A 17,065-nucleotide genomic window follows, 5' to 3' on the forward strand; every position below is an offset into this window, starting at 1 on the left:
CATTGGCTGCCCCTGCTAATAGCAGGGGCAGCCTTACGCAAAAACCGCCGTACGGAAACAACGTAAATTGCGTACGCAGGGCTCGCGCAAGTTGTGAATCGGTGTTAGTATGCAATTTGCATACTATACGCTGAGCACAACGGGAACGCCACCTAGCGGCCATCGCAAGAATGCAGCCTAAGATATGCGGGCATAAGAGCCTTATGCCGCGCATATCTTAGGCTGCAGTCGGCGTAACGAGGTTCCTGAATCAGGAGCATTCGTTACGCCGGGGCAAGTAAGCAATTGTGCTGTGTAACCTATGGTTACACAGGCGCAATTGCTTCTTGAATCCAGGCCACTGTTCTATGACTTGTACAATTCATTTTCTGCGTTTTATTATTTCATGTATTAATGATGTATGTTGTGTTTTCAGTATTTGGAAAATGGAAAAACGTTTTTATTAAAAACTACCTGATTTAAAAAAAAAAAAAACATTTTTTAAGAGCATTAATAATCAAGCACCCTAAGTGGCCACTAGCTCTGCTGATTCAAAAGAATAGATTTACTACAGTGTCTAATGACATTAAACACCCACAATGGTCTGCTGAACACAATGGGAGCTTGGTGAAATGGTTTTCAATCATGGCAAGAAAGAAGTGCTTTTTTAATTTATAGTTGCAGCACTCTCTACCTTGGGCAGGTGCTAGAGGTAAGGTGTTTTGGGTGATAGCTGCCAGGCAGGCCTATGCTGCACGCTAGGTCCACTTGTTTTGATCTGGGGGGAGGGAGTGGTTAGTGTAGCAGTGGGTGTGACCACCTGTCTTTTTGGGCGCCTCCCCTGCTCCCAGGGAGAATGTTCTGGAAGAGGGGCATGGCTGGGAATTGGAGTGACAGGGAGTTCATGTGAGGAGCCCTGACCAATCCCCAACTAGGATTGGCAGGGGGCAGGCCTCCTACTTAAACTCAGGTCCAGCCCACTGAAGTTGAGTTGTCGGCTGGGTGAATTAAAGAATGGAGTGTTAGACTGCAGCAGGAGGCTCACCCACATGGGAGGGGGGTGGTGTTTAGGCCTCTGTGGAGGAGCTCGGGAGCCTCTCCTTACACGGTCATGGAGAGGTGTCCTGGAACAGGAGCTGGAGGAGCAGTCGGCATGCCCGGGCTGGGTAAATTCTTCAAGAAGGACAGGAGAAGTTTGGTTAGTGAGGCACAGTGGATATCTGGAAGAGGCATGCCAGGGGAGTTGGGTGCAAGGCCAGAAAAAAGACTGTGGGGTTCTGTGAAAAGTCGCTGTGGCCTGCGGGTACAGAATTTTCAAGTCTGACTGGCTGGGATCAGTAGTCCACCAACCGTTTATTTCTGTTAAAGTAACTAGGCTGTCAAATATGGGTGCTGCAGGCCCCTGGCCTATCAGAATTCAGCAAGTTCAACAACAGCCAGGGATTATTCAGAGTGATGCCTGGCACAGTTCAAGATGATAGGACGGAAAGACCAACGCTGTGACAGGGAAGATTGTGCAGGAGGAGAAGAGTCCTGGGAGTAACAGTCTGCAGGTGTTGTGCAGAGGAGGAGTGTAAAGTTAGAATCTCTCAAGGTTAGAGTCCATCATTTTTTCTAAGTTCTCTACACAGACCATGCAAAGCAGAACCGCTATAACATGGCAAAATGTGATCTGATGATGGGCATCCCATACCCTTTCCCCAACAAAGTTATATCCCCCAAAGAAACAAAAAAACGCAAATGACTGTTCATTGTCTACTGGAGAGTGATGTATGGAAGTCTGGCAGCAGGGGGAATATGTGTGGATGACAGTAACTAGTGGAAACATACTGCTACATAGTAATTATGCGAATTAACGAGCATCCTATTAAGTCATGTGAAGTATGAATGAGTTTTAAATCAAGGATTTGCTTTAAAAAAAAAGAAAAAAGAAAAGACCTGCTGAATAATCCCAATTCACTACAGGTTTTCTACTAATAACTGTGCAGTAGGGGTGTGTGATAAGCATTTTCTATTTTATAAAATGAAAGGTGGACCTAAGCTTGGTTTCTTAGATGACCTGCGTCACTAGGATTGTAAAGGGATTAGACGGTAATGAGAGTGGGGATTAATCTAAATTTATATTAAACAATGTATCAGTGTTAGGGTGTCTTTCTTGGATTCCCCTATTGTTCCGAGGAGCCAAGTCCAGACACATAAGAGTAACATCATATATAAAAGTGCCTATAGGCTAAATGAAAACTGAAGTTTAATCTGCTTAATATTTTTTCGCCTTTTTTTCTTTTGTGAATACTGTATTTCAGTCCCAGTGACACCATCACTGGGTCTTTGCTTCTGTCCACAATGCAGGCAAATCATGGCTGGTAGGACGGGCCAGGAGGCTGCTGTACATATCTTTCTGAAAACATTACAGCACCCTGCCTCAGTACTCCTTTGAAGATGCAGGCAGTGGGTTGGCTCTTGGGAGGATTAATGCAAATATCAGTCACATGGGTATATATATATATGGGGATGGGTTGGGAGCAGGGGGGGGGGACCAGGTACGGACTATATGGAAGTACTTGGATAGAACCCCCTCGCTCCTGCTCCCTCTTTTCACTAAAGGAGAAGGAGAAAAAAAAAGAGGAAGGATTTTAAATTTAGATGGCGTTTCCTTTCCCCCCCCTTTTTTTTTCTCTCCCTCCCTGAGATCAATGGAAGGGGGAGAGAGGGGGAGAAGAGAAGGGAAGGTGCCATAGTATAGAGATTTCCATCATAGATGTAGCATTATAAGGATGGAGCTAACTCTGTACTCACACACATTTTCTATGTATTTATGTAGTATGTAATATGTATATATCAATGTTATATGTATGAAGAACTTATGAATTTTATAACGGTTGTTGATTTTAAAAAACTTTGAAAAAGTTTGTAAAGTTTTTTTTTATGTGAAAACAATAAAAATTATTTAAAACAAATGTTGTCGGAAATTCCGAACGTCAAGAACGCGGTGACGTACAAGACGTACGACGAGCCGAGAAAAATGAAGTTCAATAGCCAGTGCGGCTCTTCTGCTTGATTCTGAGCATGCATGGATTTTTGTGTGTTGGAATTGGCTATAAACGATTGTAATTTCCGACAGTGATCTTTTGTTGTCGGAAAATTTGAGAACCAGCTCTCAAACATTTGTTGTCTGAAATTCCGACAGCAAATGTCCAAAGGCGCATACACACGGTCGGATTTTTCGACAACAAGCTCACATCGAACATTTGTTGTCAAAAATTCTGTGTGTACGCGGCATTAGAAGTGTTGAATGTTGAAGATTTTCCAAGCAGAAACTGGTCCAGAGCAATGATGTGCAGCCAATGCTGTATACAACTGTATACAAGTAGCTGGGAAGGGTTGGGGAGGGTTGGAAGAGATCAGGAGATCACGGAGATGCAAAAAGTATTTTTTAGAAAGTAATTTTTAAAACATCAGGGTGATTGTCAGTAATACACAGTGCTTCAACAAATTAAATATCATCTACTTAGTCTTTATAGCTACTTTAAAGCCACATTGTACACACAACTCTTTAAGATATGTTTGTGAATGTGTAGGTTTTCATTATGAAAAGTTCTTCTCAATCCTTGTCATGGTCTCTGATCCTTTGGCTTATTAAAAAAATACACGTATTTAGAAAACCTCACATATGGACTACTGAAAAAGCTGAAGAATGGCAAAAGAATTCTGCTGAACGAGTGGAAATTTTGCACTGTGTTGGATACTGGGACAAAATATTCCAGTCATGCCAGCATCTCATCAGCAAGTGAGTAATGGAAGATCTTAGTAATATACTTACAGCTTGCAGAATTCCCACCGCATCTTGGGAGAGCCACGCTGGATAGACAACATCATCATTCAGGATAGCTTCAAACAGATCGTCTTCATTCTCCGCTTCAAAAGGGGCATGGCCACAAAGCATCTCATAGAGAAGAACACCCATCGCCCACCAGTCCACCAATGGTCCATACTGCATTTCCTGTAGAATCTGCATCAAAGAGAACCATCAGTATTACAGTAATGTTCAGAGGTATCATTAAAAGACAGACTTTGGTGCAAAAAATAAAAAAATAAAAAACAGTGTTGCTAAATAAGAAAAAAAAGTAATTGTTGGGGCTCATGGGCCTAAATGAAACTTCCTCATTGCCCCATGCATGGTTATACTGCAAGTTGTGTTACAATTTGCAAAGTTTCTGTTGTTAGAGTGTATTGAAAGCCAAATCTTTTTGTTTCAAGTTGGATAGTGTAGAAAACGATACAGCTAGTCAGGTTTTCATTGCTCAGGCAGAACAGAAAAAAAGATGTTGCCAGTTTTACTGGTCTTGACAGGGAGAGTTGTATCCTCCCAGGGCCGATCCTAGGCAGGGTGCACAGGGTGCATTGCACCCAGGCACCTGCAGAGGTGGGGGCGCCGAACATCTAACAGACTTTCTCTGTGTCAATCACAGAGGCCCTTCTCCAGGTCCCAATAAAGTACTCTGCTTCTCTTCCTGTATTTTGTTTATTGTTAAGAGATCATGTAAGGATCCCAGCTTAATGAAGACTTCGTGGGGGAGCATCTCTGTGGTTGAGTCATTGCAAAGGGGAGAGGTTAGTAAAATGACGACGCCCATGTGGGGGCGCCAGGAATATTTCTGCACCCAGGCGCCTGTGACCCTAGGATCGGCCACGTATCCTCCCAGTGCTTAAAGAGGAGCTCCAGTTACACTCCCAAAAATCAAAAGTCAGCAGCTACAAATAATGTAGCTGCTGACTTTCAATATAAGGATGCTCACCTGTCCAGGAATCAAGTCCTGTCCTCAACTGAGCCGATTCTTAAATCCGCTTTGGGTCTATGTGCCAGCATCTTAAAAAGAGAAGTATGTTTTTCCCCCCATTTATACTTACCTAGGTGGACGCAGCATCGATTCGATGCTGCATCTGTCCCCCGGCGCCTCTGCACTGAGAACCAAGCTATCGAACACCCCCGATGGCTCGGTTCTCACAGATCCCAGAGAGAAGAGCTGCTGCTCTCCTCTCTGCTCCTCCACGCTCACTGAAGCACTGCGCTGTAGAGGGGTGGGGAGCAGCTGGCTCAGCCTCTCAGTGGCTCGCTGAGAGGCTGAAAAAGCCATCAGTCCAGGCCCCTGGCGGATGCAGACTCCAAGAGTTGGGATGACGCGGTGCCTGGACTGATCTGTGTGATGTCAGCAGACAGCGGACATCAGACCGCTCTCTGCTGAAAAACGGGTCACAGGAGTGCAAAAAGAATTGCACTCCTGTGACCCTTAGGAGAAGCCCAGCCAAACGAGCCCAGGCTGGACTTCTCCTTTAATGAAGGGAAATGGGCAGTGAAGCCTTGCAGCTGCACAGCCAACTTTCCACCCTGCACTTTGTAAAAGGTCCCACAGTCTTCTGGGACCTGTAATATGTCATGGAAGGCTCCGGGGGGGAAGAAGTAGAGGGGGGACCAAACTTCTGCTCAGATCGCCGTGCTGCTGGTACTTGTCAAAACCGGGTACCAGCCCCCCCCAAGTGGCAATTGTAAAAGAGGAAGAAGGGAGGATGCAAACAAGCGGAACTTCCCCTTTTTGTTGACATTCTGCTTTAAAGTGAACCTAGTATCACATATACAGTATGTTTTACTGTTAAGTGCATGTTGTTTATAAAGAAAATATATAAGTATTTATTACAGACTGAGATCACAGAACTCCCCAATGCCTTTATTAAAAAAATTCCAGAAGGGCAGAGACGTTTCTTCCTTCCATCATCCAGGGTCTGCATACAGTATATTTGCTGGACAGAGTCCCTGGCTCAGAGATGACACAATTATATAATTTCTGGTATCTGTGCAGTTCTTGTCAGTGTTCAGAAACATATCAGTCCTTGCCGTAGTCTCTTGCCTTGTGACTTGTGGCTACAAAGTTACAATATTGCAGTCTGATCACTGAAGAGAAGAGGAGACTGAGAAAAAGCTTCCCTCCACCTGCAGAAGACTCGCCACATCATCCTACCATAGGCATAGTCACTTGTCCGGATCTCAAAGCTTGGTTTATAATAATAAAAAGGTACATGTTTAATAATGATATTGTTTTGCTATACATTGTGGCGTGTCAGAAGTAAATTCATGCTACTGAAAGGTCCACTATAATCTTTGACCTGGAGGATACAGATACTCATTCATTAGAGTTCTCTGCCCATTTACTTTCCTTTCCTGTTGGTTTATCATTCACAGAGGCCAGAAGAATCTTGCATGAATTATTTAGTTTCCTATTCTGAACAGGATACCTTTTCCAGTGTTCAGTGCAGGAGAGGAACAGAACAGCTATTAATAAATAGATTATATCTCAATTAATGTTCCTGCTACTATGCAAGACTAATACGCCACAATGTATTACTGTAGGTATACAGCCTTCAGAGGGCGCATAACCACGTCTGCCATGTTAAGCTGACAAATACACAAACAGTAGTTTGAGATGAATACCAGTCACTACGAGGCAGAATGTGACGTCACTTATGTCTAGTCATAAATGTATAGATTTTGTGTAGTCTGTGGGCGCATACAATTCGCTAAACAGCATAGGCAAAGGAATCTCCCTTTCCAGCTACTGTATTGAGACAGCCACCGACAACCCACCGCTGTCAGAATATCTGAACAGTGGCTGCATCTGATCGGATGTAGTCACTGGCCATCAGTTTTCAACCTGGCCCCTTAGATTTTAAAGCGGGAGTTCACCCTTAAAAAAAAATTTAAGATTAGATTCATGCTCATTTTGTCAAGGGGAATCGGGTAGTTTTTTTAAAAACGAAGCAGTACTTACCGTTTTAGAGAGCGATCTTCTCCGCCGCTTCCGGTTATGGTCTTCGGGACTGGGCGTTCCTTCTTGATTGACAGTCTTCTGACAGGCTTCCGACGGTCGTATCTATCGCGTCACGAGTAGCCGAAAGAAGCCGAACGTCGGTGCGGCTCTATACGGCGCCTACGCACCGACGTTCGGCTACTTTCGGAAAATCATGACGCGATAGATGCGACCATCGGAAGCCTGTCAATCAAGACGGAACGCCCAGTCCCGCAGCCCATACCCGGAAGCGGCGGAGAAGATGTATCTCTAAAACGGTAAGTACGGCTTTGATTTAAAAAAAACTACCCGATTCCCCTTGACAAAACGAGCATGAATCTAATCTTAAAAATTGTCATTTCCGGTTGAACCTCCACTTTCGGATCAAAGTTTGTGGAGCCAGGCAATGCCAACAGGCCCAACCATGGTTGAGTTTCAACCAATTCAGTTGGAAGGTTAGAAGGTAGAATCATTTGATAATCTAGTGATAGCTATAATCTTGTGATTTAAAAAAAACACAGATTTTTACATACTGTACCTGGTTTTACTGAGGCTGGCAACCCTGATGGGGCCCCCTAGTGGCATAGTGCCCGAATGGTCAGTCCGCCCCTGGAGGAGGGGCCAAACTTCCAGCTCACTTCTACTTGCTTTGCCGAGGCAGACAAGCGCTACGTCCTGCTTTTGGATGGAGCTCTGCTTTAAGAGCTTTTTGCGTGAAATTATTTGAGTCAATGATGGCAAGAAAGAATTCTGACAAATGATTTTTTTAAATTTCTGTATAAACATTTGAACCAGAATCGAACCATGCATAGCCAGCTTTAGACTGATTTTTATCTCTGGGAGGCTTTGTTTAACCCCTTCCCGACCGCCGCATGTATATATACACGTCAGCAGAATGGCACGTACAGGCACATTGGCGTACCTGTACGTCCCTGCCTTCTAGCGGGTGGGGGGTCCGATCGGGACCCCCTCCCCCGCTACATGCGGCGGTCGGATTCCCTCGGGGAGCGATCCGGGACGACGGCGCGGCTATTCGTTTATAGCCGCTCTGTCGCGATCGCTCCCCGGAGCTGAAGAACGGGGAGAGCTGTATGTAAACACGGCTTCCCCGTGCTTCACTGTGGCGGCTGCATCGATCGAGTGATCCCTTTTATTAGGGAGACTCGATCGATGACGTCATTCCTACAGCCACACCCCCCTACAGTTGTAAACACACACTAGGTGAACACTAAATCCTACAGCACCCCCTGTGGTTAACTCCCAAACGGCAACTGTCATTTTCACAATAAACAATGCAATTTAAATGCATTTTTTGCTGTGAAAATGACAATGGTCCCAAAAATGTGTCAAAATTGTCCAAAGTGTCCGCCATAATGTCGCAGTCACGAAAAAAATCGCTGATCGCCGCCATTAGTAGTAAAAAAAAAAATAATTAATAAAAATGCAATAAAACTATCCCCTATTTTGTAAACGCTATAAATTTTGCACAAACCAATCAATGAAAGCTTATTGCGATTTTTTACCAAAAATAGGTAGAAAAATACGTATCGGCCTAAACCGAGGAAAAAAAAAATGTTATATATGTTTTTGGGCGATATTTATTATAGCAAAAAGTAAAAAATATTGCATTTTTTTCAAAATTGTCGCTCTATTTTTGTTTATAGCGCAAAAAATAAAAACCGCAGAGGTGATCAAATACCACCAAAAGAAAGCTGTATTTGTGGGGAAAAAAGGACGCCAATTTTGTTTGGGAGCCACGTCGCACGACCGCGCAATTGTCTGTTAAAGCGACGCAGTGCTGAATTGTAAAAACCCCTTGGGTCATGTAGCAGCATATTGGTCCGGTCCTTAAGTGGTTAAGGCAGTCTTGAGAATAACATGAATGTTAAGCTACCTCTGGTGCTATATAGTCTGGAGTCCCACAAAACGTCGATGTCGTACATCCTTCACGAATACCCTCTTTACACATCCCAAAATCGGCCAGCTTGCAGTGTCCTTCATGATCTAGCAAAACATTGTCCAGCTTCAGATCCCTGCAAGAGATTAAAGCAGTTTATTTACAAATTATAGTCATCCAAGAGAAGCTACGCACTAATCTGCGATGGACACGTCTGAAGAAGCAAACATTACAAACAATTTTTTATACTTGCGTCAGATTAAGAAAAATGTGTAATTTAAGCAAAATATAAAGGACCAAAATCAATTGTATCAACCATACCTGTCTTGATGTGACATTTCTAGCTACAGGTAGGTCCTTGCATTAACCCTTTCATGCCTATGCCTATGTATGACATTTGGTGTTTACAAGTTAAAATCCATATTTTTGGCTAGAAAATTACTTAGAACCCCCAAACATTATATATATATTTTTAGCAGAGAATCTAAGAATAAAATGGCGATTGTTGCAATATTTTATGTCATACGGTATTTGTGCGGCGGTGTTTTAAACACAACTTTTGGGAAAAATTTACTTTCATGAATTTTAAAAAAATGAAAAAGTAAAATTAGCCCAATTTTTTTGCATAATGTGAAAGATGATGTTATGCCGAGTAAATAGATACCAAGCATGACACGCTTTATAATTGCACGCACTCGTGGAATGGCGACAAACTACGGTAACTAAAAATCTCCATAGGCGACGCTTTAAACTTTTTTTACGGTTACCAGGTTAGAGTTACAGAGTAGGCCTAGTGCTATAATTATTCTCTCGCTCTTACGATCGCGGCGATACCTCACATGTGTTATTTGAACACCGTTTTCATATGCGGGCGCGACTTCCGTATGCACTTTCTTTGCTGCGCAAGCTCGCGGGGAGGGGGGCGCTTTAAAAATTTTTTTTTTTGTTTTCTTATTTATTTATTTATTTTTTCTAATATTACATTTTTTTTTTTTTTTTTTTTACATTTTGATCACTTTTATTGCTGTCACAAGGAATGTAAACATCCCTTGTGACAGCAATAGGTCGTGACAGGTACCTCTTTATGGAGGGATCGGGGTCTAAAAGACCTCCGAGCCCTCCTTTGCACTTCAAAGTATTCAGATCGCCGAAAACGGCGATTCTGAATACTGTGTACTTTTTTAAATCGGCGCCATTGGCAGCCGAGAAACCCGAAAGTGACGTCATGACGCCGCTTCCGTGGTTTCAATGCGCACACTGAATCAAAGCCGTTTACGGCTTTGTTTCAGAGCGCGCCGAGACGCTGGAGGCGCCGGATCGTGGATCGGGCCTCCCGTGGGACGGGAGGCCGGTCAGAGCGGCGAGAGGCGGTGGGAGGGGGGGATGTCCCCTCCCGCTCCTCCGGCATAACAACCGAGCGGCTTTTAGCCGCATCGGTTGTTATGTTTGGAAAGCCGATCGCCCGCTCTAAACAACGGTACCGGGATGATGCCTGCGGCTGCAGGCATCATCCCGGTACAACCCCTGAAAGCCGAGGACGCATATATGCGTACGCTCGGCGTGAAAGGGTTAATGTAACAGATTGTGGGACTGCTAGTAGGATTATAGCAAGACAATTTGTCTGAGTTACAAAAGAATCCTCAATCAATAAACTGAGTATGCTCACTTCAAATATCCAATACCGTGAAAAGCAAACAAATGTTAACGGCACGTGATTGGGTGTCCAAAGTGTTCAGGGATCTGCTTTTCATGTGATTGGATAATTCAATCATGTATTCACACAGTTTGATTGTGTTCTGTGAAGACTATCAACTCCCTTAGGACTCAGACAGGCAGCCATTGGTTGTTAAAAACCGTGCTTTTAACCTCCCCCCCACCACCCACCTTACCACAGAAATGCAACTTCTCAGAGCTGTACACATGCCATGGCCCCCCAATTTCTTCATGGCCATGGGAAAAGTTAAACCACATGTCACTTATAGTGGGCTGTACCGCCGAACAAAACCCATTCGAGTGAATGGAGCCTCGCTGCAAATGCCCTGCAACTACATGAAGTTCACAAAGATGTGTGCTCAGCAGGTCTGCATTAAAGCAAGTGGTGAGGAGGTGACATAGGCCCTTCGCACCACCTGTCAAACACCCTCTAAAAACTGTGGATTGCATTTCATAGGGGCAGCAACAATACACATGAGACAGGACCCTTCGTAAATTAGCCTCAAAGTGCTTATGTTGAGAAGACCAAAAAATAAATAGGGGTAGATTCACAAAGGGCGTCCTAACTTTGCGGCGGCATAGCTTAGCGTGTTTACACTACGCCGCCGTAAGTTAGCGAGGCAAGTACATGATTCACAAAGTACTTGCCTGCTAAGTTACGGCGGCGTAGCGTAAATCGGGTGGGCGTGAGGGCGGCTAATTCAAATTCGGCTGAAGGGGCGTGTTTTATGTTAATGGGGCTTGACCTGACGTGATTGACGTATTTTACGAACGGCGCATGCGCCGTCCGCCTACATATCCCAGTGTGCATTGCGGCTAAGTACACCGCACGGTCCTATTGATTTCGACGTGGACGTAAAACCCTATTCACGGACGACTTACGCAAACGACGTAACATTTTCAATTTTCGACGCGGGAACGGCGGCCATACTTAACATTACTATTCCAGCTATTTGATGGAATAACTTTAGGCCTGCTAATGCGTTACGTAAACTGCTTATCTGTACTGTGGCGGCCGGGCGTATGTTCGTGAATAGGCGTATCTAGTGATTTACATATTCTACGCCGACCGCAATGGAAGCGCCACCTAGCGGCCAGCCTAAATATTGCACCCTAAGATAGGACGGCGCAAGCCGTCGTATCTTAGATAGGTTTAGGTGTATCTCTGTTTGAGAATATACTTAAACTTAGGTCGGCGTAGATTCCGAGTTAGGTCGGCGTATCTATTGATATGTGAATCTAGCCCATAGATTCTACATTGGCGAGCTATGAAAGAACTAAAGCTATTAAAATACCTGGTGATGCAACTATGAAGGTCCTTGTGCAGGAACCTTCTGCTATAGCATAGGTGTGCACAGCCTATTCCATTAGGGTGTGCACCCCAAAGCTCAAACACACATTACCGATAACTCACAATGTTCATTCTGAAAGGGAAGGGGCTGGTAAATTACATATTTAGCGGCCCCTTCCCCCACTCATCCTAAAATATCTCCGCACACCCTGTGCGCATGCCTATGTGCTATAGGGTGTCAATGCTCTGTCTCCAATCTCCCAATTATGCTCCTGTGTGGTCACCCTATCACATGGGCTTCCGATGAAGACTACAAGCGATTGTTTCAACACACATTACATAAGAATGATGAACGTTTTTTACCATCAGGGAACCCACCCTAAAAAATGCAATACAGCCATCGCTTGACAGCATGTAGATATGATGGTCTAGATTCAAACTGGTTAGCGGATCTCATTTACGATCCGCTGCCGCAAATTTTGCCTGTAAATTTGCGGCAGCTTATCGTAAATCCCCCGGCGGAATTCAAATTCCGCGGGTAGGGGGCGTGTAAAATTTAAATCAGGCGCGTCCCCACGCCCCAAACGAACTGCGCATGCGCCGTCCATCAAATTTCCCAGCGTGCATTGCTCTAAATGACGTTGCTAGGACGTCATTGGTTTCGACGTGAACGTAAATTACGTCCATCCGTATTCGCGAACGGCTTACGCAAACAACGTAAAAAATGCAAAATTCGACCCGGGAACGACGGCCATACTTAACATACGATCCGCTGCATATAGCAGGGGTAACTATACGCCGGAAAAAGCCGAACGCAAACGACATACAAAAAAAGCGCTGGGCGGTCTTTCGTTTCTGAATCGGCGTAACTCCTCATTTGCATATTCCTTGCGTATACAAACGGAAGCGCCACCTAGCGGCCAGCGTGAGATTGCAGCCTAAGATCCGACGGTGTAAGTCACTTACACCTGTCGGATCTTAGGGATATCTATGCGTAACCTGATTCTATGAATCAGGCGCATAGATACGACGGCCGGACTCAGAGATACGACGGCGTATCAGGAGATACGCCGTCGTATCTTCTTTCTGAATCCGGGCCGATGTGTTTGCAAAGTGACTATAGAGGATCTGCAGCACTGGGATACCACAGAGGCTGGAACAAGTATTGTATGTTAGAAAAAAAAATGGAGAGGTTTAGGATTTGCTGTGCTTTAGGAAGTTAAATGCAATTCATTTAAAGGTTACATCTACTGGCCCAGATTCAAGAAGCACTTGCGCCCGCGCAACCATAGTTGCGCGGCGCAAGTGCTTACTTGCTCCGGTGTAACGAGTGCTCCTGATTCAGGAACCTCGTTACACCGAATGCAGCCTAGGATGTGATAAACATAAGCCTCCTTATGCCTTCACATCCCAGGCTGCATTCTTGCGTTGGCCGCTAGGGGGCACGGCCTTTGTGAGCGGCCTTGTGATTGCGCGGGCCCTGCCTACGCAAGGTACGGAGTTTCCGTACGGCGCCTTTAGCATAAGGTTGCTCCTGCTAATAGCAGGCACAGCCAATGCTAAAGTATAGCTGCGCCTCCCGCTCGCGACGTTCAAATTTAACGTCGTTTACGTAAGTGAACCGTGAATGGCGCTGGACGCCATTCACGTTCACTTACAAGCAAATGACGTCCTTGCGACGTCATTTGCCGCAATGCACGTCGGGAAAGTATCCCGACGGAGCATGCGCTGTTCGCTCGGTGCGGGAGCGCGCCTAATTTAAATGATTCCCGCCCCCGGCGGGATCATTTACATTAGGCAGCCTTGCGCCCGGCTGCTTAGCATATTGCCCGCGCAATTTACGGAGCAACTGCTCCGTGAATCGCGGGCAAAGCGCAATATTTGCGTGGGCGCAGAGAAAAAAATTTGCTCTTTGCCCACGCAAATATTGCGCGATTCTACTTGAATCTGGGCCACTGTCTTTAAGCATTTATCCAATCCAAGCACAGGGTTAATACAATGACGGGGTTAGGTGGGGTCTCCTCTGACGATCACGACAGTGAATTTTTGATGTATGTGACATTTCTCAGGTCCGGCCCGATGGTTCCCTGGCAGTTTGTGGTATATGGCTCTGCGGTCACTAAATTATTGGGCATATCTCCCAGACTTAAGCCCAGGGCTTTAATCCTAAAACTGTGATTGGATTGCAGCTCTAGCCTTGGCGCACACTATAAAGCTGCACAAAGGCTTCTTTTCTCTGCCCATGGCTAGCATTCCAGGAAAATATCCTTCACACCTCAGCAGTTTCTCATCAATCATTTTTCCTTAGCAACACTGATTCATTTTTCTTCCTTTTCAGAGGAGAATTGCTGCCTCATGCAATGACACCATTTTTTCACACCAATAAAGAACGTGTTAACCAATCATATAGTAGACATTCGAGAAGTTGAACCAGGTCCTCCATTTCTTCAACTTTACAGTAGAAAGGCTTGTCATCACGGCAGGTTTGGTCTAATTACTACTGGTGCAGCCACTGCTGGGTTATATATAGCGGAACAAACTAAGTTTGGTTCAAAGAAAACTACCGGGTCAACCTCCGGCCTCTTCATTGGACAGTGAAGCAGTCACTTCAATCACCCGTGTTCCACAAGTAGGGAGGTGACCAGCTTAAATTAGTGTTTTTTTGCTAGAAAATTACGTAGAACCCGAATACATCATATATTTTTGTTTTAGCAGAGAACCTAAAGAACAAAATGGCGATCATTGCAATATTTTATGTCACAGTATTTGCGCATCAGTCTTTCAAACACAATTCTTTTGGACAACATACACTTTTTTGAATAAAAAACCCCCCAAAACACTACAAAGTTAGCCCATTTATTTCTATAATGTGAAAGATGATGTTACGCCGAGTAAAAAGATACCCAACATGTCCCATGGCACATCCTGTAGGCCAGGGATTAGCAATTAGCGGACCTCCAGCTGTTGCCAAACTACAAGTCCCATCATGCCTCTGCCTCTGGGTGTCATACTTGGTGCTGTCAGAGTCTTGCAATGCCTCATGGGACTCGTAGTTTGGCAACAGCTGGAGGTCCGCTAATTGCATATCCCTGCTGTAGGCAGTCTATGGGAGCCAGAATTATTGTTGGTTATCCTTTAATCTTCCATTTACCCCACATGATATAATCTGGTTCCTTCTTCTTCTGCTGATCTGTTAAGATACCAAAGGAACTATCCCCTTTATCTGGGTATGGAGGAGGAGAATGTGATTTATTATGTGATAGAACCGAGCCAATTGTTTTAAAGCGCACGACACTGTCTAATACCTTCCTAGTGCTTGGTATCTTTTATAAACTTTGGAAATTAGGGCCCAGATTCACAAAGACTTACGACGGCGTATCTCCAGATACGCCGTCGTAAGTCCGAATGGCCGCCGTCGTATCTATGCGCCTGATTCATAGAATCAGTTACGCATAGATTTGGCCAAGATACGAGCGGCGTAAATCTCCTACGCCGTCGTATCTTGGGTTGCAATAATTACGCTGGCCGCTAGGTGGCGCTTCCTTGATTTCCGCGTCGAATATGTAAATGAGCAAGATACGCCGATTCAAGAACGTACGTACGTCGCAATTAGTTACGCCGTTTACGTAAGACATATACGCCGGGGTAAAGATAAAGCATGTCTCTAGGTGGCGCAGCCCATGCAAAGTATGGACGTCGGAACAAGCGTATCTTTTTACGTTGTTTGCGTAAGTCGGACGCGAATAGGGCTGTGCGTAAGTTACGTTTACGTCACAGGCATTGAGCCGACGTATCTTTGGGGGTAAATACGATGTGATACTGAGCATGCACGCGCATGCGCAGTTCGTTCGGCCATGCATCTACATGGGGTCAAGCCTCATTTAAATACAACACGCCCCCTACCAGCCTACTTTGAATTACGCACGCTTACACCGACCCATTTACGCTACGCCGCTGTAAATTTGGACGCAAGTGCTTTGTGAATACAGCACTTGCCTCTCTAAGTTGCGGCGGCGTAGCGTAAATACGATACGCTATGGCCGCTCTACGCTGCGTGGGCGTAGCGTATTTATTCTACGCCGCCGCAACTTAGAGAGGCAAGTTTTGTATTCACAAAGCACGTAGAGCGGCCGTACGTGAATCTAGGCCTGGGTATTTCTTACAAAATGTTTGGCTTTGCCTCCCACCATTGCACAATGGAACTTTTCTTTTGTTCCTGCAACAGGCGATGTTTAGCAATCCCAGTACACTTTATGCCATTATGTCATAGAAAAAACACAACCGATTCAACAGAAGGATGAGACTCTGCCATAATGATTGAAGAAAGTAAGGAAAACAGACAGAGATCGCGCTGCCAGAGTTCCCAAAATATATTAGTCCATGTGTGATTCAATCAGCCAGCATGCACCAAGAACATCAATACACCAGTGTTTGTAGGAATGAATTCTTCACTTTATACATAAGCCTAAATGAATGATATTTGCCTTCCTACAGATCATCTGTAAGCTTCCTAATAAAATGTAGGTGTCATTTTGGCTAAGAAAGTCATCACAGATGGAGACACTAGAACTGGAATTTAGAATTATTACACAGTTACGCAACTACAAGAAAAATAACTCACAGGCTTCAAAAGATCTACACAGAAGCCTCAGGGTAGATTAAATAAAAATGTCAATCAGAACATTTCTCATTGTCAATTGAGAAGGTAAACATTTTAAGCTAGGGCACAAGGAGAAGTTAAATCACCTTTTTTTTACCGCCCAAGAAAAAATATATATTTTACCGTACTTTTAATATAAGTATATATTGATCCAATACATTTTTTTGTTTTTAAAGTGTTTGGAACCCAAAAAAAAAAAAAGATCCTGTTCGATTAAAGCATGAACAACAGCACAGTGCTTGTGCTGTGTAATTTGGCCCCTTGTATAACCTGAAATATCTTGCTGATCCTGCTTGAATCTGCCCTCCCCCTGTAAACCGACCACGGTTTATCATGGCTGCTGAGCCCTGACACTGCGCCTCTGCATCCGCTGTCTCCTCTGTCCTCCTCCCTGCCTGTCAGCTCTGACTGCTGCTATCATTTCTAAATGTCAATTCTACAATCCCCTCTATTACATTAACCGATGTGCCCAGTGTACGTGGTTTTGTACAAATAAGCAGTTCAATACTGTATTTCCGAGCGCCGCTCAGTGCTCACATGACTGGCTGCCTCTCTCCTCTTCCCAACTGATGTCAGCAAGGGATTCTCTGCCCCTCCCGCTGTATCTGTCAGACAGGGAGAGGAGAGAGGTGGCCGGTCACATGAGTGCACTATAAAATAAGGTATATAATGTCTTATTTTTACAT

General features: G+C 44.7%; 1 protein-coding gene across 1 annotated transcript in view; it reads right to left on the minus strand.

The window, feature by feature from the left end:
* Window positions 1–17,065, minus strand: part of PRKCH (protein kinase C eta) — a 222,256-nt gene that overhangs the window by 23,704 nt on the left and 181,487 nt on the right. Inside the window, exons 11-12 of the mRNA XM_040332619.1 lie at window positions 8,713–8,851; window positions 3,800–3,988 (exon numbers count right to left, since the gene is read on the minus strand). Of these exons, the coding sequence (XP_040188553.1) occupies window positions 3,800–3,988; window positions 8,713–8,851 (328 nt within the window). The remainder of the gene's footprint in view (window positions 1–3,799; window positions 3,989–8,712; window positions 8,852–17,065) is intronic.

Source organism: Rana temporaria, chromosome 13 (assembly GCF_905171775.1).
Source record: "Rana temporaria chromosome 13, aRanTem1.1, whole genome shotgun sequence".
Taxonomy (NCBI): Eukaryota; Metazoa; Chordata; class Amphibia; order Anura; family Ranidae; genus Rana; species Rana temporaria.